We start from the raw sequence: 26,588 nt of genomic DNA, 5'->3' as shown, positions 1-26,588 counted from the left end.
TTGGGTCGAGTTGTTGCGTTCGTCAGAAAATTATGCATCCTCCAGTGTCTACACCTTTATCGTCGCGCATTTGAATTTGGCGGAATAGTGTGTTATAAAGATGACTGTGTGCGTCTGAAGATAAAACTTGAGATTCAGGGTTGCAACAACTATGGCCAAAGTTAGTTTTTGAATTTCTGGTAACATTAAGGAGAGTTTTTGAACTGTGGAATACAGGTAGTCGGGCCCCCAGCTCTTTTCGTATGATGGTAGAGCTTAATACTGCTTCAGATACCGTCAAACATGCGAATAGGTCCTCTACTGCTTCTAGTTTGGATAGTAGGGAAGTGATGTCAGGTTCTTTTTCAAGTACTTGCATTTTGATCAACGAGCCCTGTCCCAAAGTGCATACTTATCTGTCAGAGCGAAAGAGTTTACCAGAGTTAGATGATCAATTTTTCGAACAGCGGGTGGTCTGCCGGAAGTCTTTTTTGGAAGACTGCTCTGCCTGCTCGAACTCGTCCGTGAAAGGTGACTTACTTATGTTGGTCATGTCTCGTCGTAATGCCTTATCGATGACCTTGTTGTGTTGGAAATCGCACAATCACTTGGTCAAAAGTATTTCTACTTCTTCCTGAATTTGCCTTTGTTAGGGTAGCGGAGCTCTCGGCTGCCCACGGTCGTGACATGCTGGTCTAGGCTGCTCTTCCATGTATTCGGCTCGTCTACACCGCAGCTGCGATGCATGTGGTACGTTCTTAGCAGACGAACGAATTTCTCGTAGGCTGCCGATTAAACTTGAGCCTGATTGAGTGACTGCTTTTCTCCGTCCATCGTGCTGCCTACTCCGATGTGACGTGGATGATGCTCCTTGAGGGCTTAGCAGCGAATAAACACTTCACTTGGAAGGTTGCTCATGTTGACTATCGAAGTGTGGCCTCAACCGTGAATGTATGCTCATATGTGGGCCTAGTTGAGAGTGCACATTCATCCGCGCACTAAGATGGGAATATACGCTATCTTGAGAACCCAGTCGGGATTGTACACTGGTCGAACTCTCGGTTCATGGCTGGTTACCGGGAAGTTGCTGGAGAGGTTCTTCATCTGCCATTGTCCTATTTCGGGACACCTCGTCTGGGGCATGTTGCATCTCAGTGAGCTGCAAGAGCTGGTTCATCAAAGTTGTCTACTATACGAAGGCGCTCGTCAACTCTATGACTTGTCGAGATAAGTGTTCTCCATTTGGGTTGGAAGAGCCTGGAAGGAATTTATCTCCTTGAGCAGTGGAAGTGTGGTAAACTCCGGGTGTGAGATTTGAGTTGGGAAATGTTAAATCCATAGAAAAATGTGGTGAAAATACTCCCGGTTCGATTGTCGGTCTGGAAATTTGGAGCCTGGAAGGTTGAACTAATCTTGGACCAATTTGGGCTGTTAGAAGGCCACGAGAGTGGCCTGCTTGGTGGGAGCAAGCTGGGCCATCGGAGTAGGCTGGCCACGAGAGTGGGCTGCTCGGCGTGTGCCGCACATGGGTGCGAGGCTAGGGCTTGGCTTGGCAACGCATTAGGCTTTAGGAGGCACGGGCTGGCTTGGCTAGGGCTTGGGCCCTTAAAGGTTGAAGTGGCATGGCTCGAACCGTGGTTGTGGCGCCATGTACCTTGTTGTGGTTGGTTACCGTGGTGGCCACCGTGGTGGTGCCTCGTGGGGGTGCCACTCCACTCACCGTCATGTTGAGCCTTGAAGATCACCAGAGTCCTAATCTTTGGACGTTGGAATTTCCGTTCGTCGAGGTTTCCGAATCTCTTGCCATTTGTACTTTTCTTTTACATTTTATTAAAGAATTTTTAGAAATAAAAATTCCAAGAATAAGAACGTAAGAAAAATCTACAAAAAACCTTAGATGCGAGAGTCTTCTACGAGCATGTGACTCAACCCTCAATGAAAGCACTAATTTGTGGATGCAAATTTCTTCCACCTTGTTTTTGGACAAAATTGCACTACAAAACAAATAACACCTGGGGGGGGGACTTTGGCCGAAGAACCTCCGATGCCAAAGTTAGAATTTTGAAGGAAAAGTGTTTGGAGAATTTACAGAATTTAGCAAGAGAATTGGAATTCGGTTTTGAAGAGAATAAGGTAGTATTTATAGGAGTGTGGCCAGCCCCTTTAGGAGGAGGAGGATGACTGGCCACTTGGTTGATATTTTGGGTGAGGTTCATGATTTGTAGCTAATTAAGAATAATTGAATAATAAATCAATTAATTAGATAATTAATATAATTAAAAATGAATGATTTGGGGGTTACCTTGTGGAGAGAATTTGATGAGAATGGATGAAATAGGTTTAAAAATAAATACCTATTTGGGCATTTTTGACTTGATTGAGGGATGATTGTCCACCGCTCGAGCGTAGGAATTCCGATGTGCCTCAAGGGTAATTTTATATTTTTAACCCAAAAATCCACGTGCCGCCTTTTAATTATTTTTGGCTCCACTAACATTTGTACTAAGAAGAAATAGGGTCCGTATAAACTTGTTGATTGCGGAGTGAGAGAGACATGCATATGCAAGTCGATGTGTGGTGTGGGTGAGTATTAAGCAGGCATGCCAAGAGTGCATCATGTTTGTCAAAAAGTGCAAACGACGAGGGTAATAGTCACAACAATTGGTGGCTGTCATGTGCTGCGGGGACGGTGACACCAAAATACTTGGTCCTTTTGGACTCATGAACGATCCACGCTTACTAGAGAGAGAGAGTACATTGATGGTTATTCATGTTGTTTAATTAGTTTTTTTTTTTTTTAAATGAGAAATTTCTTTAAATTCAATTGGAAACGAACAACATGAATATTTAAGGACATAAAAGTTTGTTATGTAATATGAAAATTAGTATTGTTTTGTGTCTTCTTACAATACAGTTTCATAATTCAAACCTTTTATTTTTCAAGTCTCGTTCAATGATAATCTTTGAGAGCAATCGATTATATAGGAAAATATTATTTAACCATCACCAAAGAAATAGATATTAATTACGAAGATAATGATATCAACAAACATTGAAATATGAAGATAATAATCAAATAGTTATAACTTATACGATTTATGATTGAGTTATTTTGTCGGTAAAGATTATCTGACCCAAATAATACATGGATTGCATCACAGGTTCATATTTCTAAAATGAATCTAAAAGAACATAAATACGTATTAAATTACAAGTGCAACACGTACTCTATCCAAACACAAAGATGGGGGGTGGTCAATCAGTAGTATGATTTTTATTTATTTTTTTTTCTACCAAATCCCTTCTCCTTCAATCCCCTCCTCTCTCACTTTTCTCTTCTTCTTTTTTTTCTCTCTTTATAAAGAAATCAACACCAGATGTTCACGAGATTTAATCATGACTGTTTAAATATAAAGTTGGAGAGGAGGAGAATTTGGAGGGGAGAGAATTTTTGTAACATTCCACATCGACAGATTGAGAGGGGGTGATGTGCCTTATATGTACATGCCCATCTCCATATAGCACGAGGCCTTTTGGGAACTCATTGGCTTCGATTCCATCGGAACTCCGAAGTTAAGCAAGTTCGGGTGAGAGCATTCCTAGGATGGGTGACCCACTGTGAGAGCGTGATCAAAGCTCAAAGCGGACAATATTGTGCTACGGCGGAGTCGAAATTAGGATGTGACAATTTTACTCTGGTCAAACATGACAACCTCATCAAATTTTTGTTATATAATTCTCATTATCCTTACATTTCTTTTATTTTAATATGCCAAAATCATTGTCTTCCTCCCCATAAGAAAATCACAATATGATATTGTAGATTTACAAGGTAGCGGTAAGAGGAAAAAGAGTGATAGAAATTGTGATCGGTTTGGGAAGAGCCAATATATGTTTTTTTCCATGTGAATTGTAGCATCTTATCTATAAATAATTTTCTTTCCTTCTTTTTCAAACAAAGCCGATAACTCGATTCCTTTTACACCAGAAAGCTAAAGTTACTTTAAATTTGATAGTGAAAAATTGAAATCCCTCCCTTTCTAAATGCGCATGGCTAAGGAATTTGACAATTGATAAAGAAGGATCCATGCTTCTTTGGCAAGAAACTTTAGCTTAGGGATGAAAAAGAGAATTCCATATTTGGTTTGAAATGTACAACCAGTCATAGGTTTTTTGTCCTTTGTTTTTGTCAAAAGGTCCTTTATTAAATACAAATATGAATGTTTACCTCTTCAATCAAGATATTGAAAAGAAATTTAGGACCAATTTATAGACTTTAATTTCCTAAATAAAAGATTCTGATTTAATTAAGAGCTAAATTGATTAATTAGCTCAAATTAAATCAAATTAGAAAATTAATCTCACAAATTACGAGATTCAAATTTGGGATTCTAAACTAATACACAATCCCTTGCATAGAAATAATAGGCTCATCTTGAAGAAACAAACTTGAGGGAAAGGAAGCAAGCTCAAGCCTTTGGAGAAAACCAGAAAATTCTCTGGCCAAAGCAAATACCAAACACTCAAACACGCTTGTGTTCTTCATCAAGCTGGTGGAGAATAAACAAGCACAACAAACACATATGTCGATTCATCCACTATCAAAGCCAAGGATCACCCACCACATGGCACAATTGGTGGTCCCGATTTGTTCAAAATCAAGCATCGACGACCGTTGAAGAAATTAAAGCCCGATTCAAGTCCAAGTGTTCACCATTCTTGCGTCAAATTCTACTTTGGAGATCGAATCAAAGAATATTGTTGTAAACAAATAAACCACAAAGATTATAACCGTAAACATCATTAATACATAAATTTATTTTGTACACGTGTTCTTGTTTTAATCATAGCAGGAAATTTCGTGTTTATAGTCTCACAAGTGAATTCCACCATGCTTAACTGTGTATAGGCCACACTATTGTTATCACGAAAGGAAAACAAAAACACAACGGATCTTAATAATTTTGTAAACATGCATCCTGTAGAGACACATTGAGAGGCGGATTCTTAACCATTGATTGATGAAGGTCAATTATAAAACAAATCAATGAAAAACAAATATGCATCACGTTTAAATTAACGAAGGATTAACATTTGCATTATAATTAATAAATCAAAGCTAGTTGCTAAATTATTATGTTTTAGGTAGCTTACTTTTTGAACAAAGGCTACTATTCAACAATTTACTTGTCTCTATCAAGAAAAATTTGCAGTCTCTTATTCATCCGAACAGAGCCTCACACTTGATTGAAAAATGGAAAAGTTCAAGTGAACTTTCACAATCATGCTTTTTTGTAAACCAAATAACACGACTGGGGTGATGTTAAGGCTTATGGCGCAAGGCATGATATGATTTCTTAAGATATTGACTTGGAGGATTAAAGATTTATAGGAATGAATAGCCTTTGTCAAGCCTTTGGACCCACTCTCTTAAAACTCTCTCAACTTACCCATCAATCAATATGGCATTTCTTAAGAGATTATAATTGTTGGTTGAGGCCACATAGTCTTGGTATTATACATCTTGAGTAGAAGAGTTTTAGGACTCATTTGGAATTGTTTTATAAATGATTAAAAACGTTCTAAGAGAAAATGTTTTTGAATTCTAAAAATGGATAAAAAAAACACTTAAAGTGTTTGTTGGAAGAAGAACATGTTTTTGTAGGATTCATTTGCGTTTTTATTAAGAATTAGTTTCAAAATCATTTTTAATAAAAACGATTTCAGTTATTTAAAAGAACTTTTAAACGAGCTCTTATATTTAGTAAAATGTATTATTTGCATTATCTTTAAGGAGACGATTTTCTATTTATCCATCAATCATCATGGCATTTCTTAAGAGATTATAATTGTTGGTTGAGGCCACAAAGTCTTGGTATTATACATCTTGAGTAGAAGAGTTTTAGAACTCGTTGGAATTGTTTTTTAAATGACTAAAAGCGTTCTAAGAGAAAATGTTTTTGAACTCCAAAAATGAATCCAAAAACACTTGAAGTACTTCCTGAAAGAAGAACATGCTTTTGTAGGATTCATTTGTGTTTTTACTAAAGATTGGTTCCAAAATCATTTCACTAAAAACGCTTTTAGTTATTGAAAAGAACTTTCAAACGAGCTCTTATATTTAGTAAAATGTATTATTTGAATTATCTTTAAGTAGACGATTTTTTATTTATCCAATTAAAAGGTCAAAAAACGAATAGGAGTGTGCATGGAGAGGAAATGTATGTGTTAAAATCACTTCCAGGTCTTTAAAGTAGGATCAAATTACAATATCAGAATTTAACTAGACATGAGATAAGCTAGCACCTTTGCAATACTCATGATACATTGATACTCTCAGCTAAACTACGGTGATGCCTCATGAAATATCAAGAAATTCTCCGCTGAAGTACGGTGACACCAAACATTTAAGATTTTATTTTGGAAGTAACTTATATTGCTTATAGAAGAAAACATAAACAGTAAATGGGAAGAAAATTCTGTACTTGGGGATTATGAATGAATGAGAATCCCGTTCTGACAGAAACATCCATCTTCCATTGCAAGGGCTGCAGTGCATGTTGGATTTGTGCTAAGTGGGCTGTTGGATCAACTGGCTGGGCCTTCACTATTAAAGGTTTCTGATCCAATAAGGCTCAACCTAGGAGAGGTCGCTCTGTTTGAATAAAGTGTTACTGTAACTTATATCTATGACAAGGAAACAATCTAATTACAACCCACAAGAATGTTAAGTGGTTAACTTATGGAGAAGGGTTTTAACGTCATTCGAGCTAGGAGTGGTACTTGGGACAGAAAATCGAAATCGAAACACTGACCAAACTGGACCTCACTGAATGGTTCAATTTTGTGGTATCGACACAGGTTTATGTTTGAAACTGAACTAAAAGCAATTTGGTTTCGATTCATAATATTTGAAATTGAACCCAAACCAAACCGAACCATATAATATAAAAATATTTTTTTTGGTCGAATTTTGGTGTAGTGTTTGTTGGTTGCTGGGATTTATTTTTCCGTTTTGATTTTGAAACAAAGGGATGTCATTGAATTTTAGTATGGTGGTTATCAATTTTGGTTTTACTTACTTAAAACTGTTCTTCTCCTATGCTTTGGGGCCAAAACAAACTAAAAAAAGAATTACAAAAATAAAATTTAAAATAAAAAGTTTGGAACCCCAAACAGAAATAGATGTAAGCTAAGCCGAATTTTTAACAGGCCTAAACCAAAACCAAAACCGTTTGAAACCAAATCGAACCAAAACCATCTGAAACCTAATTCAACCAAAACCAAATGGTTTGGTTTCACTTTGTTTCTCATTATCAAACCAAATCGAACCAAACCACAATAAATTTTCAATTTTAGTTTCGATTTTACCTAAAAACCGCCCGCACGAAATCGTAGTCCAGCCCTTCAGCGAGGATATATCTCCATCTAGTAACACTCATAATGTAATCAAGTTTAAGAAAATACAACCGTGACGTGTAAGACTCTTAATTATGATGACTGAGATGCTCCATAGTCCACACAGGAAAAAGTAAGCTTAGAGTTTACACCTTAAATTCTAGGGTGGTGTTATCCCCACTTATTTTTACTCTTCACATATTGTTTGTTAAATTCTATTATTTGACCTTCTTTAATTAATTCAATTTAATGTCCAAAAATCGAGACAGATGAATAGAATGTAAAAAGGAGTGTGGATAACACTACCCAAATTCTACGTCTCTTTTTAACAAGAATCTGCATATTCCCCCATGAGGTAAAAAAGAATGTGGACACCCAAATTCTAATGCCTGCTTGTTGTCGAAAATGCTCTTCCTCTTGTTGCATTGTGAAAGGAGGAGTCTGGTTTAAAGTAATTGGCTTTCTTTTTCTTTTTCAATGAATTTTTGCTGTAAAGGTTTCATGACCCATTGTTACGGGGATTTTGAGTTAAGAGGTTTACAGGCAGGGTTAAAGAAGACTAAATTGTAGTGGTGCATTTTGTGCAAGAATGATTTGGACACTTTCGATCACATTTTTATTATGTTGTCCTGTGGTCTCGGGTCTTTGGTTGAATACCATGCTTGCAAACTCAAGGTTTCCGGCAGCCACTTTGTTCTAAATTTTTATTTTATTTTTTAATTGATTATCAAAGAGAATATCATGCTTGCCACTTACTCAGCTGCATGTTGTAGGTTGGTGATCTTGCCATTGACAATCGAGCAGGCATTAGCAGGACATTACACCGCATTACTGGCATTAGGAATCGAAAAGGTGTCATTATTGGTCTAACTTGTCGTGTTGGTAGGGCAATATCTGGCAGTGCTGTCTTGCTGCGAGATTTGGTTCAAGATGGCGGTTCTTTGTTACTCATTGGACCTCCGGGGGTAGGAAAAACAACAATGATCCGGTTAGTCTTTCTTGTTCTCTTTATATTTGAGTTAACGCACCCTATTGCCATATCTGAATTAGTAATTTACACGAGATATCGCAGATATTATGCTTCTTAAGGAATTAGAGTTTCCAAAGTTATGCAATTTGAAATTCCCGGATGAACACATTAGAGCAAGCCCAGCGTTGCTGGTTGCTTGGGGGACGGGGGAGAGAAAAGGGGCCTGAAGCCCTGTGGACCGGCTCTAGCGTTGGAGAGCCCGAGTGGAGGTGGAGGTCCGAACTCTGGGCCCGTGGAGAATTGCCAAATGAATTATATTACTGATAGTTTATCTTAACACTTGCAGAATGAATTATATTACAATGCAGCTAGCTATTGATCTAGTGGTACTTCCCTTCACTTTGCCGGACCCAATTCAAATGATGCACCCCTCCCTTCTCAATAAAATAAACTCATCACAAGGAGTGTAATTGGTACCTCAGTGTCTCATCTAAGTTTGTGTGGATACCTTACATTGTCTCATCCAAATCAATGTTCTTATGTTCTGTTTTCATCATGAAATCGCATGCTTATTATCTACTTTTATTCAGGTCTTGATAGAGGCTGTTGAAAACCATATGCCACAAGTGATTGTAATTGATGAAACTGGCACTAAACTTGAAGCTCTGGCTGCAAGCAAAATTGCGCAACACGGAATTCAGCTAGTTGCCACGGCTCATGGTGTAACCATTGAGAATTTAATAATGAGCCCTTCATTAGAGATGCTCGTTGGACGAATACAGGTGAGGTAGCCATGGTTATTTTCAAATAATAGTCAGTTCTTTCTTTTATTATTCTTTATTTTCTCCCTTATATTTAATTTTTCATTCTTTTCACTTGATTCTTAAGCTTGATATTCAAGTATTGATCTCTGTCTTGTGTTAAAATAGTGGTGGTAGTGTATCGATCCCTTTATGCTAGTTCGTAAATGTTTCTCTTTGATTTCTATTTAATTTACTTATATTGAATGCATAAAAGTTTAAGTTCTTTATTGTTCAGTTACGTTATTTCCATCAATTTTTAGAGCGTGACACTAGGAGATGAAGAGGCCAACCGCCGGGGGGTTCTGAAGACAGTGCAAGAAAGGAAAGCCCCTGCAACATAGTTGTGGGGTGGAGATAATTTCAGAGAATGAATTGAGAGTTCATAGTAGCCTAGAAACAACAGGGGATGCTATCCTCTCAGGTATGCTTCTTTGGAAAAGTCAATTCTTTGTCCTTTTGTCTTCCTTCAGTAAATTAATTCTAAAATCATGGTATCTTGGTGAAGGGCGTTTCCCAAAATTTGAGGTTCTTAAAATGCACTCTTGGGGACCAGAAACTACGACAACAACAACAACAAAGCTTTTTTCCATTAAGTGATGTCAACTGTATAAATCCTAAAACATCATTGTGCTTGGTTATGTGCCACGTCTTCGTTAGATCCAAGTACTCTAAGTCTTTTCTTAGAGTTTCTTCCAAAGTCTTCATAGGTCTTCTTCTATCCCTTCAGCCCTAGACCTTTGTCCCATAATTGCATCTTCTAATCGGAAAGTCAGTAAACCTTTGTTTCACATGTCCAAACCACCGTAACCGATTTTCTCTCATCTTTCCTTCAATTTCGGCTACTCCTACTTTACCTTGGACATATCCAAACCACCACAACGAAGCATTCTCATATCCGCTCTACTACGCCCATGTTATGTATGTGTTGATACTTCACCGCCTAACATTCCGTCCCATAAAGCATTGTCGTCCTATAAAATTTTCCCTTCAGTTTCAGTGGCATACGGCGGTCACACAACATGCCGAATGCACTCTTCCACTTCATCCATCCATCTTGTATTCTATGGTTAAGGTCTCCAACCAACTCTCTGTTCTTTTGCAAGATAGATCCTAGGTAGTGAAAGTGGCTCTTTGGTACTTCCTGATCTCCAATCATCATCCCTAACTCATTTGAGCCTCCGTTTGCACTGAATTTGCACTCCATATACTCTGTCTTTGACCGACTTCGGCGAAGACCTTTAAATTCCAACACTTCTCTCCAAGGGTTAAGCTTCGCATTTACTCCTTCCTAAGTTTCATTTGTCAACACTATATTGTCTACAAAAAGCATACATCAAGAAATATCATCTTGAATATGTCTTCTTAACTCATCCATTATCAATGCAAAAAGGTAAGGAAATAAAGATGAGCCTTGATGTAACCCTACAGCTATGGGGAAGCTTTTGATTTGTCCTTCATGAGTTCTTACGGCAGTCATTGCTTCATCATACATATCCTTTATAACTTGGATATATGCTACTCGTACTCCTTTCTTCTCTAAAATCCTCCAAAGAATGTATGTTGGGACCCTATCATACACTTTTTCCAAATCTATAAAGACCATGTTTAAATCCTTTTTCATATCTCTCTATCTTTCCATTGATCTTTGTAAGAGATAGATTGCCTCCATGGTTAAGCACCATGGCATAACCCAAATTAGTTGTCCAATACCCCGTGTCTCTTGCCTCAGTCTATGCTCAACCCGTCTTCATGGTTGAGCACCCTGGCATGAACCCAACTGGAAACTACTGAAATGGAAAATTTTGTTTACAGTTCCTTGGATGAAGAGGATGAAGATACTGTAGTTATGGCCAATAAAGGATCTGGCAATACTGATTTCAATCCTGAGGTCTCTCCAAATATGCGAGAGGATTATTGGGGTGTTTGTTTATGGGGTAAGACATCTCTACCTTGAAACAACCACGTAGAACAAGAAACTGGTATAGGACAAGGACAAATACTTGAAAAGTGAACCCATTGCAAACAGTTTGCCATCATACTTGTGCTTCTGAGTGCTTAATGCAGGCAAAATGAGAGAAGACAATAAACTCCATTGGATAGTAACACAAGAATTCATATTCCAATCAACATGTGTCGAATTCTTCAATTGGTTCACCCTTGTTTCTTTTAGAAGAAATGACAAATTAAATAGCCGGGTAGCACTTGCTTCTCTCTTCTTTTGGATATACGGTGGAACTTTTTTCATTCTTAACACTTAGGTTTATGACTCACAAATCACAGCAGCAGAGGAGAAAATTTTGAAATTATCTTTGAACTACTGCAAAGGTTAAGTGATCTGTAAATCATTGAGTAGTCTCTTATTTAATATGTTCCCTATAAACTATTCTTGCTATCTCATAGCTTTTCGATCACTATAAAATTATGTAAACTCTTGTGCTGATAATCGGGTTTGCAAGAATTCTACATGAACTTAACAAGTTGTGATAAAGGAGAGGTTATGTGTTGATAATATAGTTCTTAAGAGTTTTAATACGCGGAAAAGTTAATGTCCTATTATTGTGCAAACACATTCTAAATACTGGGAAATAACTTCTTTGTTCAACTGATATTCCATCACTTCACGTCTACCGAGATTTGGGGCAACGGGTTAATAACCACACTTCCACGATAGATGGAAGTTGGCTGCCTTGCCTCTATAAATGCAGAAATTTCTTGCTCACAAAGACACGTTCTGGGATTAGGGTTCTATCACCATAAGAACATAAAGGCTTTCAGTGAGTAAAAGAGTATTTTGAAGCAACCATTAACGATGTCTTCCTTAGGTAAACATGCGTTGATCTTTTTTCTCTTATGTGACTAGTGTTATCAGTTAAGTGTGTGAATTTTCCAACATTTGGTATCAGAGTAAGCTTAACTGGTCCTAGTCCATAGTTACGTATTTTTTCATTTTTTATTTGGAATTAATGAATGGTGATTCAAAACTCTTAAAGTGTCAAGTTTCTTTTTTAAAGAGAAGTATGTATGAATTGTCAAGAGTTTTAATCAGTGTACTGGGCCATATTGATCTATCTATGTGTTAGTCCAAAGACTAGATTAAAAATTGCATAAATGATCCTGTGAATAGTGGCTGTACAATAAGAAAATAATGGCAGTTCATATGTCTAGCCTAAAGGCGTGATATAAACATGCATCTGAATAATTTTATTTGTTTGTTTTGATGTCTTCCTCAACTTTGAACCTGTCTTCCATTGAAACCTTGAGTGAAGGAAATTACAAAAAGTGGAGAGAAGATGTTGAGATCGTGCTAGGGCTAATGGACCTTGATTTAGCCTTGAGAGAAGATGAACCAGCACCATTAACTGATGATTCAACTCCTGATTAGAGGATGAAATTTGAAAAATGGGAGAAGGCTAATAGAATGGCTTTGATGGTGATGAAGAGGACTATGAGTGATACAATGAGGGGTGGCTTTGCATGTGACAAAGCAAAAGATTTCTTGGAAGCTATGGGAGCGAAGTTCAGAAAGTCAGAAAAGGCAGAGATGGGAGATTTGATGACAACCCTGACAACCCTGAAACTTGATGAGAATAAGAGTGTGAGAGAGCACATTCTTAAACTTGTTGAGACTGCTGCCAAACTCAGAGAATTGGATGTTCCCATTGACGATGCATTCATAGTCCACATGGTCCTAAATTCGTAGCCTCCAAAGTTTAACCAACTGAAGATCTCCTATAATACTCAAAAGGAGAAATGGGCATTGGATGACTTGATCTCGATCTGTGCACAGGAAGAAGCTGTTGATCATGAGTCAATATTAGGAAAAAAGGAATGTAAATAATAGGAGTTCTTTTTTAAGTAGGTTTGTGTTAAAGCTTTTGTTTCCTTGTGGAACGTAGATTGTACATGTATATATTTCAGAATAAGTAATACAAAAAACATTCCGTAAAAGTTCTATTTGGTATCAAGAGCAGGCCGAAACCGTAGTGTGTTCCGCTGTGCGTGGGTGCCTGCGTTTTTCTGCAAATTTTCTGCAGAAAACAGTGTGAGCCGACTTCTCTGCACAGTTTTTGTCTGTGTGGTGTGGTTGCGTGTCCTGCACAGTTTTTGGTGATTCGGTGTTTGCGTGTCCTGCACAGTTTTGGTGATCAACACCGAATGGACTCAGGAGGCAGTGGCGTGATGCGGTTAGAGGGCAGTAACTCAACCAATAATCAAGTCGTGAATCCTATCGTTATTCAGAGTGATGCGTCTGCTGTACCCAATACCGTGAAGTTAAATGGATCAAATTATCCTCTTTGGTCCAAGGTTTTGGAGATGCACATCGCTGGACGCGGTAGGAAGGGCTTTGTGACTGGGAGTATCAAGGAGCCGGCTGAGGCTAGTGCTGAGTATGAGACGTGGGAGACAGGGAATGCAATAGTAAAAGGGTGGTTGATCAACTCCATGGAACCTACTATTATGGGTTTTTTCATTCACCTACGTACTGCTAAAGAAGTGTGGGAAGAGGTAGCTCGGACCTACTATGATGGATCAGATATTTCTCAGATTTATGAATTAAAGGTTAAATCATTCAGACTCCGTCAAGAGGGTCGGCCAGTTGGTGTGTATTATGCTGATCTCAAGTTCGTTTGGCAGGAGTTAGATCAGCGAAGACTAATCCGGATGGTATGTGCTGTGGATCTCAAGACGCTTCGAGAAGAAGTTCAGATTGATCGTGTGTACGCGTTTTTGGCGGGATTGGATGATGTGTTTGATAAAGTGCGTAGTGATATTTTACGTACTCAACCTTTACCTTCTGTTGAGGAGGTGTTTTCTGTTGTTCAACGTGAAGCTCAACGACATGCTACCATGATGGGTGGAAGTAACAATCAAGGAGGGTTGCTGTCCATGGTAATGATCTCTCGGCCGGCTGGTACAAATCGTTCTAGTAATTCTTCTAATCAATCTTTAAATTCTCGTCCCTTCAACCGAGAAAATAAAGATGATTTGAAGTGTAATTTCTGTGGACAAACCCGTCATACTGAGGATACATGCTTTACTAAGCATGGAGTGCCTGATTGGTTCCCAGAGTTAAAGAAAAAATTACGTGCCAAGGAGCGTGGAGCAGCCGGGTCCAGTGGAGGCCGTGCCTCCCTTGCTGCAGCTACACCCACTGTTCAGGAAGCCGTGCCTAGCCCCAGTGACTCTGGTCAGAATTTGTTGACTCGTACTCAGGGTGCCTCGTCGTCCGACACAGGTACCATGGGACATGTTCTCTTAGCCTCCGAGAAACAGCACCATACAGGTTGGATTCTGGACTCTGGGGCAACGGATCATATGACATATGATAAAAATATGTTTCAATACATGACTATATCTCACAGGAAAAATATATCCACTGCCAATGGTACTTTGGCACCCGTGTGTGGTGCCGGCACTGTGCTTCTCACCCCGTCACTTCCCTTACGTCATTGCTTGCTTGTTCCGTCTTTATCCCATCACCTATTATCCATACCACAGGTTACTGAACAATTGGATTGTGTTGTTCTAATGTATCCGTCTTTTTGTCTACTCCAGGATATTCAGACCAAGGAGATAATTGGGCGTGGCACTAAGAGAGAGGGGTTGTACTACGTGGACGACGTCGTTTCTGGAAGAGCAAATGCAGTTCGCGCGTCCCGGTTTAGTAATTTACAAGCAGTGTGGTTGTTGCATCGTCGGTTAGGCCATGCATCTTTTGGGTATTTAAGGCAAATGTTACCTAGTTTATTTAGTGGAATAAATGAATCAGACTTACATTGTGAAGTATGTATTCTTGCTAAAAGCCATCGTGCTTCTTTTCCGCCTAGTATGAATAAAAGAGCTTTACCGTTTGAACTTGTGCACTCTGATGTTTGGGGACCATCTCCGGTTGTTACTTCTTCTGGGATTAAGTGGTTTGTTACGTTTGTTGATGATTGCACTCGTATGACGTGGCTATATGTGTTACAAAATAAGAGTGATGTTGGTATGGTATTTCGGAATTTTTCTCAAATGCTTCGGACCCAATACTTCTCTGTGATTAAAGTTCTTCGTTCTGATAATGGTGGTGAATATATTAATCGTGAGTTGTCAGAGTTTCTTGGTGATCAAGGCATTCTCCATGAAACAACTTGCCCCTATACTCCACAGCAAAATGGGGTGGCTGAACGGAAAAATCGCCATATCTTAGAAACGGCACGTGCACTACTTCTGGGTGCTTCTATTCCTAAGGTTTTTTGGCCTGAAGCTGTTACTTATGCCGTCTACGTGATTAATCGTATGCCCTCTCGGGTGGTTCATTTTCAAACTCCGTTTCAAGTCCTCACTCAACATGTTCCTGTGGTGTCTTCTCATACTCTCCAACCCCGGGTCTTTGGGTGTGTGGCGTACGTGCATATTCAGAAAATTCATCGCACTAAGTTGGATCCGTGTGCACTTCGCTGTGTGTTTGTTGGTTTCTCCTCTCACCAAAAAGGATATAAATGTTATCACCCTGCGACTCGTCATATGTATGTTACCATGGATGTGACCTTCTCTGAATCAGAGTATTTTTATGCTCCCGTATCTTCATCTTCAGATCCCCAGGGGGAGAGCTCTAGTGATGATCTGAAATGGTTGGACTTGGAAGGAATCCCTGTGGTTGATGCCGTGCATAATGGGGCAGTGATTATACATGCCGAGAATGATAAATCTGCAATTGTTGCCGAGAGCAGCATGCAGTCAGGACCGGTTCCAGATGAGAGTGATCCCGAGAGTGATAAATCTCCAACAGTCACCGAGAGCAGCATGCAGTCAGGACAGGTTGTTGACGAGCCTACTAATGTACCCCCATCTCTCTCTAGCTCCACAATGCTGCCCAATGAATCTTCTCTGGATATACCTGAGGTAAGTATTGTGGATGATTATGTAACTAATACAAGTAATGATGTAAATACATATAAGCTGCCACCGAGACAAAATCGGGGTGTGCCTCCTAACAGGTTTTCTCCGGAAGGCAAAGTGAAGTATCCAATAGCCAACTATGTCTCATGCAATGGTCTTGCACCAGAGCGCAAGACTTTGGTGGACAATATGGAGGCTACTCAAGTACCAACCCGTGTGGAGGAGGCTCTAAAGGATCAAAAATGGGCAAACGCAATGGATGAAGAAATGTTAGCGCTACAGAAGAATAATACCTGGGAGGTGACGTCTTTACCAGAGGGAAAAAAAACAGTTGGCTGTCGTTGGGTGTTCACTGTCAAATACAAAGCCAATGGATCAATCGACAGGTACAAAGCAAGGTTGGTAGCTAAAGGATACACCCAAACATATGGTGTAGATTATCAAGAAACGTTCTCTCCGGTTGCCAAGATGAATACGGTACGAGTTCTGATATCTTTAGCTGCTAATAGGAACTGGCCATTAAAACAGTTTGATGTGAAAAATGCCTTTCTTCATGGGAACTTGGAGGAAGAAGTATATATGGATTTTCCTCCTGGGTACAGTGCTGGTAGAAGTACCGGAGTATGTCGGTTGCGTAAGTCTCTTTATGGGCTTAAGCAATCGCCTCGTGCATGGTTTGATAGGTTTACTCAAGTTATGAAAAAGATTGGGTATTACCAAAGTCATTCTGATCATACATTGTTTGTCAAACGGAGACAGAAAAAAGTGACGGCCTTAATCATCTATGTAGATGACATGATTATTACTGGGGATGATTGTGATGAGATTTCAAGGCTGCAGAGAAATCTTGCGGCTGAGTTTGAAATGAAGAACCTAGGGGATTTGAAGTATTTTCTTGGAGTCGAAGTTGCTCGATCGTCGAAAGGTATTTTCTTGTCACAACGTAAGTATGTTTTGGATTTGTTAAAAGAAACTGGTATGCTGGGATGTAAGCCAGTTGATACTCCTATTGTTGAAAAACATCATCTATGTTTGGATCCGAATCAGAAATCGGTTGATAAGGGGAGATATCAAAGACTTGTAGGGAGACTAATTTATTTGGCTCATACACGACCAGATATTGCCTATGCAGTAAGTGTAGTAAGTCAATTTATGCATTCACCGAGTGAAGATCATATGGCTGCTGTTATGCGTATCTTAGCTTATTTAAAGTCTGCACCTGGAAAAGGAGTTCTCTATCGGAAGCATGGACATTTAAGGATTGAGGGGTTCACGGATGCTGATTGGGCAGGAAGTGTAGGTGACAGACGGTCTACTTCGGGATATTTTACTTTTGTAGGAGGCAATTTAGTCACATGGAGAAGTAAAAAACAGAAGGTAGTATCAAGATCCTCAGCTGAAGCCGAGTTTCGAGGGATGGCTCACGGCATTTGTGAGCTTCTCTGGCTTCGAAAACTTCTTGAGGGGCTTGGGTTCAAGCCAAAGGAGACCATGAGACTATACTGTGATAATAAGTCAGCGAGAGATATAGCTGATAATCCGGTACAGCATGATAGAACAAAACATGTGGAAGTTGATCGACATTTTATTAAAGAGAAACTTGAAAGGAAGATTGTATCGATCCCGTTTGTGAGTTCAGATGAGCAACTTGCAGATGTTCTAACTCATGCAGTATGTAGTCGAGAGTTTGATGACTCACTTATCAAGTTGGGCATGTGTGATATCTATGCACCAACTTGAGGGGGAGTGTTGATCATGAGTCAATATTAGGAAAAAAGGAATGTAAATAATAGGAGTTCTTTTTTAAGTAGGTTTGTATTAAAGCTTTTGTTTCCTTATGGAACGTAGATTGTACATGTATATATTTCAGAATAAGTAATACAAAAAACATTCCGTAAAAGTTCTATTGAAGCAAGAATCAAAAGGGATGAAGTCTTTCACACCGTTAATATGGTGCATGCTGACAAGGGTAAGAGAGTGGCTTATAATCATGGCAAGGTTCCTAACCCATACCTTAGTTTCAATTCTGTCATTCCATCCTCCTCTAGGGGCCCCATGACACACATGGATTACATGGACAATGTTAAGTGCTATTTTTGCAAAAAGTATGGGCACAAGAAAAAAGATTGTGAAAAACGGAAGATTTGGAAAAATAAGAAAGGTACAAATTTTGTTGAAATTTGTGTTTGTTTTGAAACTAATCTTGTTGAAGTCACTCCAAATTCTTGGTGGTTTGACACTGGTTGTTCGATTCATATCACCAATTCGTTGCAGGGGTTCACAAGAGGAACTACAACCAAAAGAAGTGAAGATATGTTGGCAATGGAAACAAAGTAGCAGTGGAAGCAATAGGCAACCTCAAGCTAAAGCTTTCAAGTGGTTTTATTTTAGAATTAAGTGATGTTCTCTATGTACCTTCTTTAAGAAGGAATTTAATTTCTGCTTCTCAACTTGTAAAATCCGGATTTGCTTTTAGTGGCGACATTGAAAGTATAAGGATTTTTATGAAAAATAATCCAAGTGAAATACTTGGAATTTGTTTCTTAATGCATGATTTATGGCATCTGCTTTAGTTTCAAATGATAAGGATTGCCTAAATGTGATTTCAACATTCCAACTAAAAGATTAATTTTGAACGAGAATTCTTCCATGCTTTGGCACTGTAGGCTAGGTCACATTTCTAGGGCAAGAATGGAATGGTTAATAAAAGAAGGGATTTTACCAAACTTGGATTTCGGTGACCTAGTCAATTGTGTTAATTGTTTTAAGGAAAAATTAACCAATACAAAGAAGAAGAATTCGACGAGGAGTCTGAAACCTTTGGAAATCATCCATTCGGATGTCTGTGGACCTTTTTCCACAAGGACTCTTTGTGATAATGTTTATTTTGTAACCTTTATTGATGATTTTTCACGGTATACTTATCTTTATTTAATCTCCGAAAAATCTTCCGTTCTAAATTGTTTTAAAATCTTTAAAACTGAAGTTGAGAATCAATTGGATTTGTCCATTAAAGTGTTAAGGTCTGATAGAGAAGGAGAATATTATGGTAGGTATACTCAGGTCAGGCTAAGGGACCCTTGGCGTTATGTTCCAAAATGGAATACAGGCACAGTACACGAATCCTGGAACACCACTCCAAAATGGTGTCATAGAATTAAGGAACATGACTCTTATGGAAATGGTTAGGAGCATGATGAGTCACTTAAACCTTCCATATTCCTATGGGGGTGAAGCTTTAAAAATGGGGAAACATGTTTTGAATAGAGTTCCATCAAAGGTAGTAACTAAGACTCCGTGTAAGCTTTGGACGGGACCTAAATAAAGTCTTAATTATCTGCATGTATAAGGATGTCCTGCAGAGGCTAGGATGTTCAATCCAAGTGAGAAGAAGCTGGATCCTAGATCAGTCTCGTGTAACTTTGTGGGTTTTCCTGACAAATCCAAAGGGTATAGATTCTATTCGCCAACCTGTTGAATATAATTTTTGAAGTAGGATGCGCCAAGTTCATTGAAGATGGAGAAGAAGCAGTAGACCTTGTTGATAAAAACGAGGGATCATGGTTTGAAGAAACTGGTATTGTGCAGCCAGAGAAAGAAAATGATATATTACTTGACAATGAAGGCAACAGAACAAATACCATGCATGATAGCCATGAAACCTTATTTAATGCCCTACCACTCATCGAGTTGCGAGCTTACAATTTTGATCATGATCCTGAAAGGATTGAGCCAAATGTAGTGATGGAATCTTCAACTAACGTAGCAAGCTCTTCAACCAATGTTGTGGGGTCATCATCGATGAATGCAACCCAACAAACTGACCCAATCACCACTATCATGAGGAGATTGCAACCACCAAGAACCAGAAAATCTGCAATTCCTGATGATTATTTAGGGTATCTCCAAGAGTTTGATGTTACTGAGGAAGTAATAGAGGAACCAATGACTTTCAAGCAAGCTATGAACTTTGAGCAAGCAATATTGTGGAAAGATGCAATGGTATATGAAATGAAGTCCATGGAAGCAAATAAGGTATGTAGTGTTGTTTAAGCACCAGAAAATGTTAAACTAGATAGGTATAAATGGATTTTTAAAATGAAGAAAGACTCAACTGGTAAAATCGCTTGGCCACAAGGCCAAACTTGTGGCCAAGGGCTACACTTAAATGGAAGGGGTTGACTACTCTGAAACTTTTTCCCTAGTGTCAACTAAAAACAATCTTCGAATCATGCTGGCATTGGTTGCACACTACAATCTTAAACTTCACCAAATGGACGTGAAGACGACTTTTCTCAATGGTGATTTGAATGAAGAAATTTTCATGGAACAACCACTTAGTTTCATAAAAGAAGGAGAAGAAAGAATGGTTTGTAGATTGAACAAATCAATCTATGGACTTAAACAGGCATCGAGGCAATGGTTCTTAAAGTTCGATGAAAAAGTGACAACTCTCAGATTCAATGAGAACAAAATCGATGACTGTATATACTTGAAGGTATGTGGCTCGAAATTCATAGTTTTGATTCTATATGTGGATGACATCCTTCTAGCTAGCAATTGTTTGAATTTGCTGGTTGAAACTAAGGCTTTACTGTCTAAGAATTTTGAAATGAAGGACAAAGGAGATGCCTCTTTTGTTTTGCTTAACACTTTTCAAAGAATTTGCTGGTTAAAACTAAGGCTCTACTGTCCAAGAAACGAACTGGAAAAACAAAGCATGACGAACAAGACCTATGCATTTTTACTTGGAAGCTTGATGTATATGCTCAAGTTTGCACAAGACCTGATATTGCTTATGCCATAAGTGTTTTAGGCAGATATCAATCGAATTCGGGAGAACAACATTAGGTAGCTGCTAAAAAGGCATTAAGGTATTTGCAAAGGATGATCGTATATGCTGGTTTACAAAAGGTTGCAAAACTTGGAGCTTGTGGGATATGCAGATTCTGACTTTGCTGGCAGCATTGACAATAGAAAATCAACGAGTGGAAATGTATTTCTTCTTACAGGAGTTGCAGTGTTGTGGAAAAGTGTTAACCAAAAGGCACTCGCAACCTCGACAATGGAGGCTGAATTCATAGCCTTGTTTGAAGCCACGAAGAAATGGATGTGGTTGAAAAATCTCATCACATTCATGAGATTGGTTGACACCATTTCGAGGCCATTAAACATAATCTGTGACAACAAAGCAAATGTGTTCTTTTCGAAGAACAACAAGAAATTAGAAGCAACTCGTTCAATGGACGTCAAGTATCTATCAGTGAAAGACCATGTGAAGAAATGAGAAATTTGTGTTGAGCACATAGACACAAAGTTGATGATAGTCAACCCATTAACAAAGCCACTAGCTATGGGGGTGTTTAAAGATCATGTTGCAAACATGGGGTTGCACGAAAACATTGAATCTACAGAAGTGTGGGAGTTAATAAGGCTTTCATGTACAAGTTAATTTTCATTTGTTCATTTCAAGTTTATGGCTGACAATGTGTTTTCATTTTGAAGAATGATTAACATCAGATAAATGCATAATCATTATTCCAAAGAATGTGTTATCCGAGTGTTTATCATGCAGGAACTGGAAAAGTCTAGTGATTGAAGACAGTGGCTCAGAAGTCAATCAATGAGGTAAACTGCACAAAATGTGGGAGAAATAAAGAAATGCCAGTTATTTATTGTCATTAGAAATGTGTATAAATGGATGAATACCCTTGCATTATACGACATGAGTTTAAGGACTGTGATCTCAGGGTGAATACAGTACTAGCACATGTATTATTTTCTGAGGTTCAATCCCCAAATGATTGCTGGTAAATGTGAATACGACATTAATTGCGTAAAACTCAACACGTGATCACATAAGGATGAGTTTATATTAGGACATGGAACCTTAAAACCACAACTAGTTAGCATCCATGTGGGAGAATGTAAGAATCCTACATGGACTTAACAAGTTGTGATAAGGGAGAGGTTATGTGTTGATAATATAATTCTTGTCCATGTGGGAGAATGTAAGAATCCTACGTGGACTTAACAAGTTGTGATAAAGGAGAGGTTATGTGTTGATAATATAATTCTTAAGAGTTTTAATATGTGGAAAAGTTAATGTCCTATTATTGTGGAAACACATTCTAAATATTGGGAAATAACTTCTTTGTTCAACTGATATTCCATCACTCCACGTCTATTGGGAATTGGGGCAACGGGTTAATAACCACACTTCCATGATAGATGGAAGTTGGCTGCCATGCCTCTATAAATGCAGAAATTCCATACTCACAAAAACACGTTCTGAGATTAGGGTTCTATCACCATAAGAACATAAAGGCTTTCAGTGAGTAGAAGAGTTTTCTGAAGCAACCATTAACAATGTCTTCCTCAGGTAAACATGCGTTGATCTTTTCTCTCTTATGTGACTAGTGTTATCAGTTAACTGTGTGAATTTTCCAACAGGGCTATCATCGTTGACTGAAATTGCAGTATTGTTCAGGCCAGTAGATGACAGTGAACATAAATTAAAAGTAGAGGACAAGTGCGATTACTCGAGCAATTTTCAAGTACAATACTTACAATATGAGCAGTTAATGTAGATACTAGAAGCCAGCGTGATACAAGTGATTAAACAGTTGAAGATGGATGAAGCTGCTGCCCAGTTAACAGATGATATCAGGCGGGCAGATGCACTACTTGCCTTGCAATCGAAGCTCAAGAAGAATCCGCCGCTTCAAGCTGTTGCTAAATCTTATGAAGCGCCCGTTTTTGTGACTAAGGTAATCAAAATTATACTTTCTTTGTTTTACCAAAAACTTTTCATTGATATGGTTCTACCATTGATTTCTCCTCCTTCTTCCAGTCAAACTCGTTGATGGAAATTAGAAAGGCAGTTCGGGCATTAATAAGTGATCATAAAGATGGGCTAAGGGATTATGGATCTGTAGAGAATTTGAAGTCATCTGAGAAGATTGATGCTTTAGAGGTGATTTTGATTAATCAGTAGTAATCTCTGTGGAACATTAAGTCTAATCAAAGTCTAGTTCAATAATTTTGCATGCAATACTGTTCGATAAAATTGTTATCCATCTTACAGGAGGCAAGAATAGCCATTGAGCAGGTTGTAATTCCAAAAGGGGAACCAGTGGAACTTTTCCGAGGCCATCCCACATTATGTCTTCTCAGATGGACCTTATTCGCAAGTACCAACTAGAAGCAAAAAGAATTAGTAAAGAACCGGATGTGTCTCCGTATCCTTCCATTTCATACTACAGTGAGTCAGTGGCAGAAGAGAATCATGCTAGGCTTGCTAGCGAAGGAATCGATGCCAATGATGTACTTGATGACTTTCTTGGTACCAACGGAAGCACGAATGGTTCACTCCCCATTGTGGACAGATTACCACTGCTTCCTGAATAGGATGTTGTCAGAGTATAGCTAATCTTTTGTTGCTAAACCTCACGACGCTACCTGCGAGGGGCGAGGGTCTGCAAATCTGTAACATTACATTGTGTTACCTTGTTCATAAGAGAGAAACGTGAAGATAAGTTTGATAACAATTGATCTGGTATGTATGATTCCATTAAGCACTCTTAAACACAGAACAGCAGCTTAATTTCTTCTTATTAATCCCGAACCATAAAAAATCCCGATCCTAAACCAAAAAAATCCCGAACCGAAAATCCCAAAAATCTTGGTACCAATTCCAAACTAATCCCGAACCGTTTGATACGGGAATCAGTCTCATATTTTTCTTTGTTCGAGAATCCCAAACTGATATATATATATATATATAGATATATATATATATATACATATATATTATTTAATTAACCATTCCTCTGCCCAATAACCTTTGGAAATCCAAACCGATATATACATATATACATATATATATATATTATTTAATCAACCATTCCTCTGCCCGATAACTTTGATCAACCATTCCTTTGCCCAATAACCTTTCTTCAATGCCTTTTCCTTTTTTTATTCTTTCTTTATCTCATGACTCATTGCCGTCTTCACTAACCTTTGTTCTTTATTTTATTTCTTGATAACTCGCACTCTCATCCCACAGATAGCCACACTCTCTCTCTCTCTCCCTCCACCGAGTCCCTCAAATGCAGAAGCAAGCTCAAGGCCTCCAAATGCTTTCTCAATCTTTAAAAGCAGCCACACCCGTAGCTTGCTCTTCCCAAAACACCATTCCCATTGCAGCATTCGTCTGAGGAACCCAATCGTTCTTCCAAGACATCAGATCCATCGCTCAAGCCTGCAAAGTAGAGTAGCCCTCTAATGGCGATTTTGTTTGGCAAGACATGAAAAAGCTCACACATCGATAATGGTCGATACCTGATTTTGTTCGATGCACTTCGCAAGGCCCTCCGTCTTCCGAAGACAGCAAAGATAAGCCTAGGAATGAGAGGGATGGAGATGGGGGTGGGAAGGTTGACGAATCTAAGATGAGGTGTGGTCGTGTGGGCTGGCAGGGAAGGTGGGAGGTCGATGAATCCCGAACCATAACGAAAGATTTCGAGAATACGTTCATTTCAGTTCGGTTTTGATTTTGAAAACTCTGTCTCGAAAAAAAATAGGTTTGGGATTTGGGATTCCATTTTCGATTTGGAATCCTATACCAAACCAGCCTTATTTTAGATTGTATAAAATGATTGTTACTGATACTTTAAAATAGTCATTTTCAGTCCACTTGTGGGCGGTTTTGAAAAAGCAGCCGTCCAGTCCACTTCTATTCAGCTCACCAACCATGTCATGTTCAACAACCCATTTATTTACAAATATCAAGCCAAAAATAATGAAAAGGGTTTCTACTTTCTATCTTATTATTTGACCTCCAAACATCTTTTTTAAAAGACTCTGCCAATAAATATAAAGACGTTCTAGTATGCATTGGTCCATACATTCTTTTATCACACAAAATATTAATATTTTAAGCTAGATTAAGGCAAAGCTGTGTTGAAACTCAGCATGCAGTAAGTTAAAGTGGAAGGTCCTATCTACAGGAGAAATCCATCACTTACAGCAGTGGTGCATACGTTCAAATTAGATAAAATCTAACGGATGTAATGGTAGCATATAATATAATTGAAGAGGTTCAGTTAGTGATAAGTGATAAGATATATAAATAAATAAAAACATAACTAATTAAATACTTTAATAATTTATTACCAATATATTTTGAAATGACTTAGTCTCACAGTTTTGCCTCACAGTTTTGTTCACCACTAAGTGATGATAATACTTACCACTCTATTTATCATCATTGAATGAGTTTAAATTTTGAGATTTATATTTATCCACTATACAGATTCCGAAATTTAAATTCATCTAATGGTAATAAATAAGATAGTGAACATCAATATCACCATCACTTGAGAGTGATCAGTAAAAATATTTCTAATTAATTAGGTAACATTGCGTCTATTTGTACAAAATTTATTGGTTCACCGATCTTCTGCAAAAGCCTAAACCCCACATATGTGAGTGATACACACATTAATTAAAAGGTTGTCATCAATATAATAAATAGATATATAAGAAAGAGGATGCTCTCTGGATCCACTTTGTGGGGATCTTAGGGATCCTCACATCCTAACCGTTTATTGTAAATCGTGCGGTCAGTTTTCATCAGATACTATTTGTGTTTAATTTTAGATAAAAAAAAGTCAAATAATTTATGACTGCACGATACATGATGAATGACGAAGATATGGGATCCCTAGGATCCCCAAAAAGTGGATCCGGATGGAATCCAATTCCGATATACAAGGCTTTTTCAAGCACTTTTACACTGTTTTTCATTTAGCTTGCTTATAATCTTTCACACATAATAACCATCCTCAAATACGAGATTGAACAAATAGTTAACAATGCGATACCTTATTATATGAGAAGTGATTTTCATAGACTTTTTTTTTTTTTTCTCTTGCCGGGCACACTTTTATTTATTTTTATACTTAAGACTGAATAAATCAATTGACATAAGTAAATAGAGACGTGCAAAAAGAGAAAGCATCATTTAAATTTGCAATTGACATCCTTTTCCTAATCCTTAAAAACCAACTTTCAAGTGTCAAACAGTCCCTATCATGATTAATGAAGCATATCCATAACTATGTTCCTTGGATTAGCAATTTTGTCAAATACTTATATTATCAAATTAATGTTTAGGGTAAATTACAAAAAAACTACCTTAACTATCAGTCGGATAACAATCTCATACCTCATGTTTTGAACATTGTAATGTCATACCTCATTGTATGAATTTGTTGCAATGTCAAACCTCTGGCAACATTTCGGTTAATTTTTCTGTTAAATGCTGAAGTGGCATAAGAACAACCTACTTTTTTTCTAATTAGAATAAAAAATTAGTTGTTATTTATTTAACAATTAATATTTAATTATAAAAAAAAAAAAAATTTGTGGGCCTCATCACAATCTCTCTCTTTCTCCCTCAAACTCTCCCTTCTCTCCCAACACTCACCATCTTTTCTTCTCTGTGTTCACAGAGAAGCCGAGCCCCAAAGAACGGCCATCACTAGACCACT

At 38.2% G+C, this 26,588-nt stretch overlaps 2 protein-coding genes and 1 long non-coding RNA gene across 3 annotated transcripts; 2 read left to right on the top strand and 1 right to left on the bottom strand.

Annotated features, from left to right (window-relative positions):
* The first annotated feature begins 982 nt into the window (after positions 1–982).
* On the top strand, positions 983–9,491 carry LOC125478136 (protein SEEDLING PLASTID DEVELOPMENT 1-like). Its single transcript, XM_048585923.1, has 5 exons — positions 983–1,150; positions 8,151–8,365; positions 8,694–8,733; positions 8,938–9,129; positions 9,411–9,491. The coding sequence occupies exons 1-5, from the start codon at positions 983–985 to the stop codon at positions 9,489–9,491; spliced, it is 696 nt and encodes a 231-aa protein (XP_048441880.1).
* An 11,438-nt stretch (positions 9,492–20,929) lies between these two features.
* On the top strand, positions 20,930–21,319 carry LOC125478135 (secreted RxLR effector protein 161-like). The gene has a single exon (XM_048585922.1). It carries the CDS (start codon positions 20,930–20,932, stop codon positions 21,317–21,319), a length of 390 nt encoding a protein of 129 aa, XP_048441879.1.
* A 2,263-nt stretch (positions 21,320–23,582) lies between these two features.
* LOC108865602 lies at positions 23,583–24,817 on the bottom strand. Its single transcript, XR_001951381.2, has 2 exons — positions 24,376–24,817; positions 23,583–24,295 (listed from the first exon to the last, which is right to left on the bottom strand). It is a non-coding gene; the product is annotated as an uncharacterized LOC108865602 (long non-coding RNA).
* Between the last annotated feature and the right edge of the window lie 1,771 nt (positions 24,818–26,588).

The sequence above is a fragment of a genome, unplaced genomic scaffold, assembly GCF_019419815.1.
Source record: "Pyrus x bretschneideri cultivar Hongxiangsu unplaced genomic scaffold, Pyrus_bretschneideri_v1 Contig23, whole genome shotgun sequence".
Lineage (NCBI taxonomy): Eukaryota > Viridiplantae > Streptophyta > Magnoliopsida > Rosales > Rosaceae > Pyrus > Pyrus x bretschneideri.
The sequence above is the reverse complement of the archived record's forward strand: the minus strand, read 5'-3'. Positions and strand labels throughout refer to the sequence as shown.

Excerpts from the sequence above, each read along its gene's own strand:
- LOC125478135 (XM_048585922.1), top strand. The coding sequence starts at position 20,930 with ATGCTGGTTTACAAAAGGTTGCAAAACTTGGAGCTTGTGGGATATGCA.
- LOC125478136 (XM_048585923.1), top strand. The coding sequence starts at position 983 with ATGGGAATATACGCTATCTTGAGAACCCAGTCGGGATTGTACACTGGT. Across the intron at positions 8,366-8,693 it reads GGAAAAACAACAATGATCCG|AATGAATTATATTACAATGC; the intron begins GTTAGTCTTTCT and ends TAACACTTGCAG. Across the intron at positions 9,130-9,410 it reads TGCTCGTTGGACGAATACAG|AGCGTGACACTAGGAGATGA; the intron begins GTGAGGTAGCCA and ends ATCAATTTTTAG.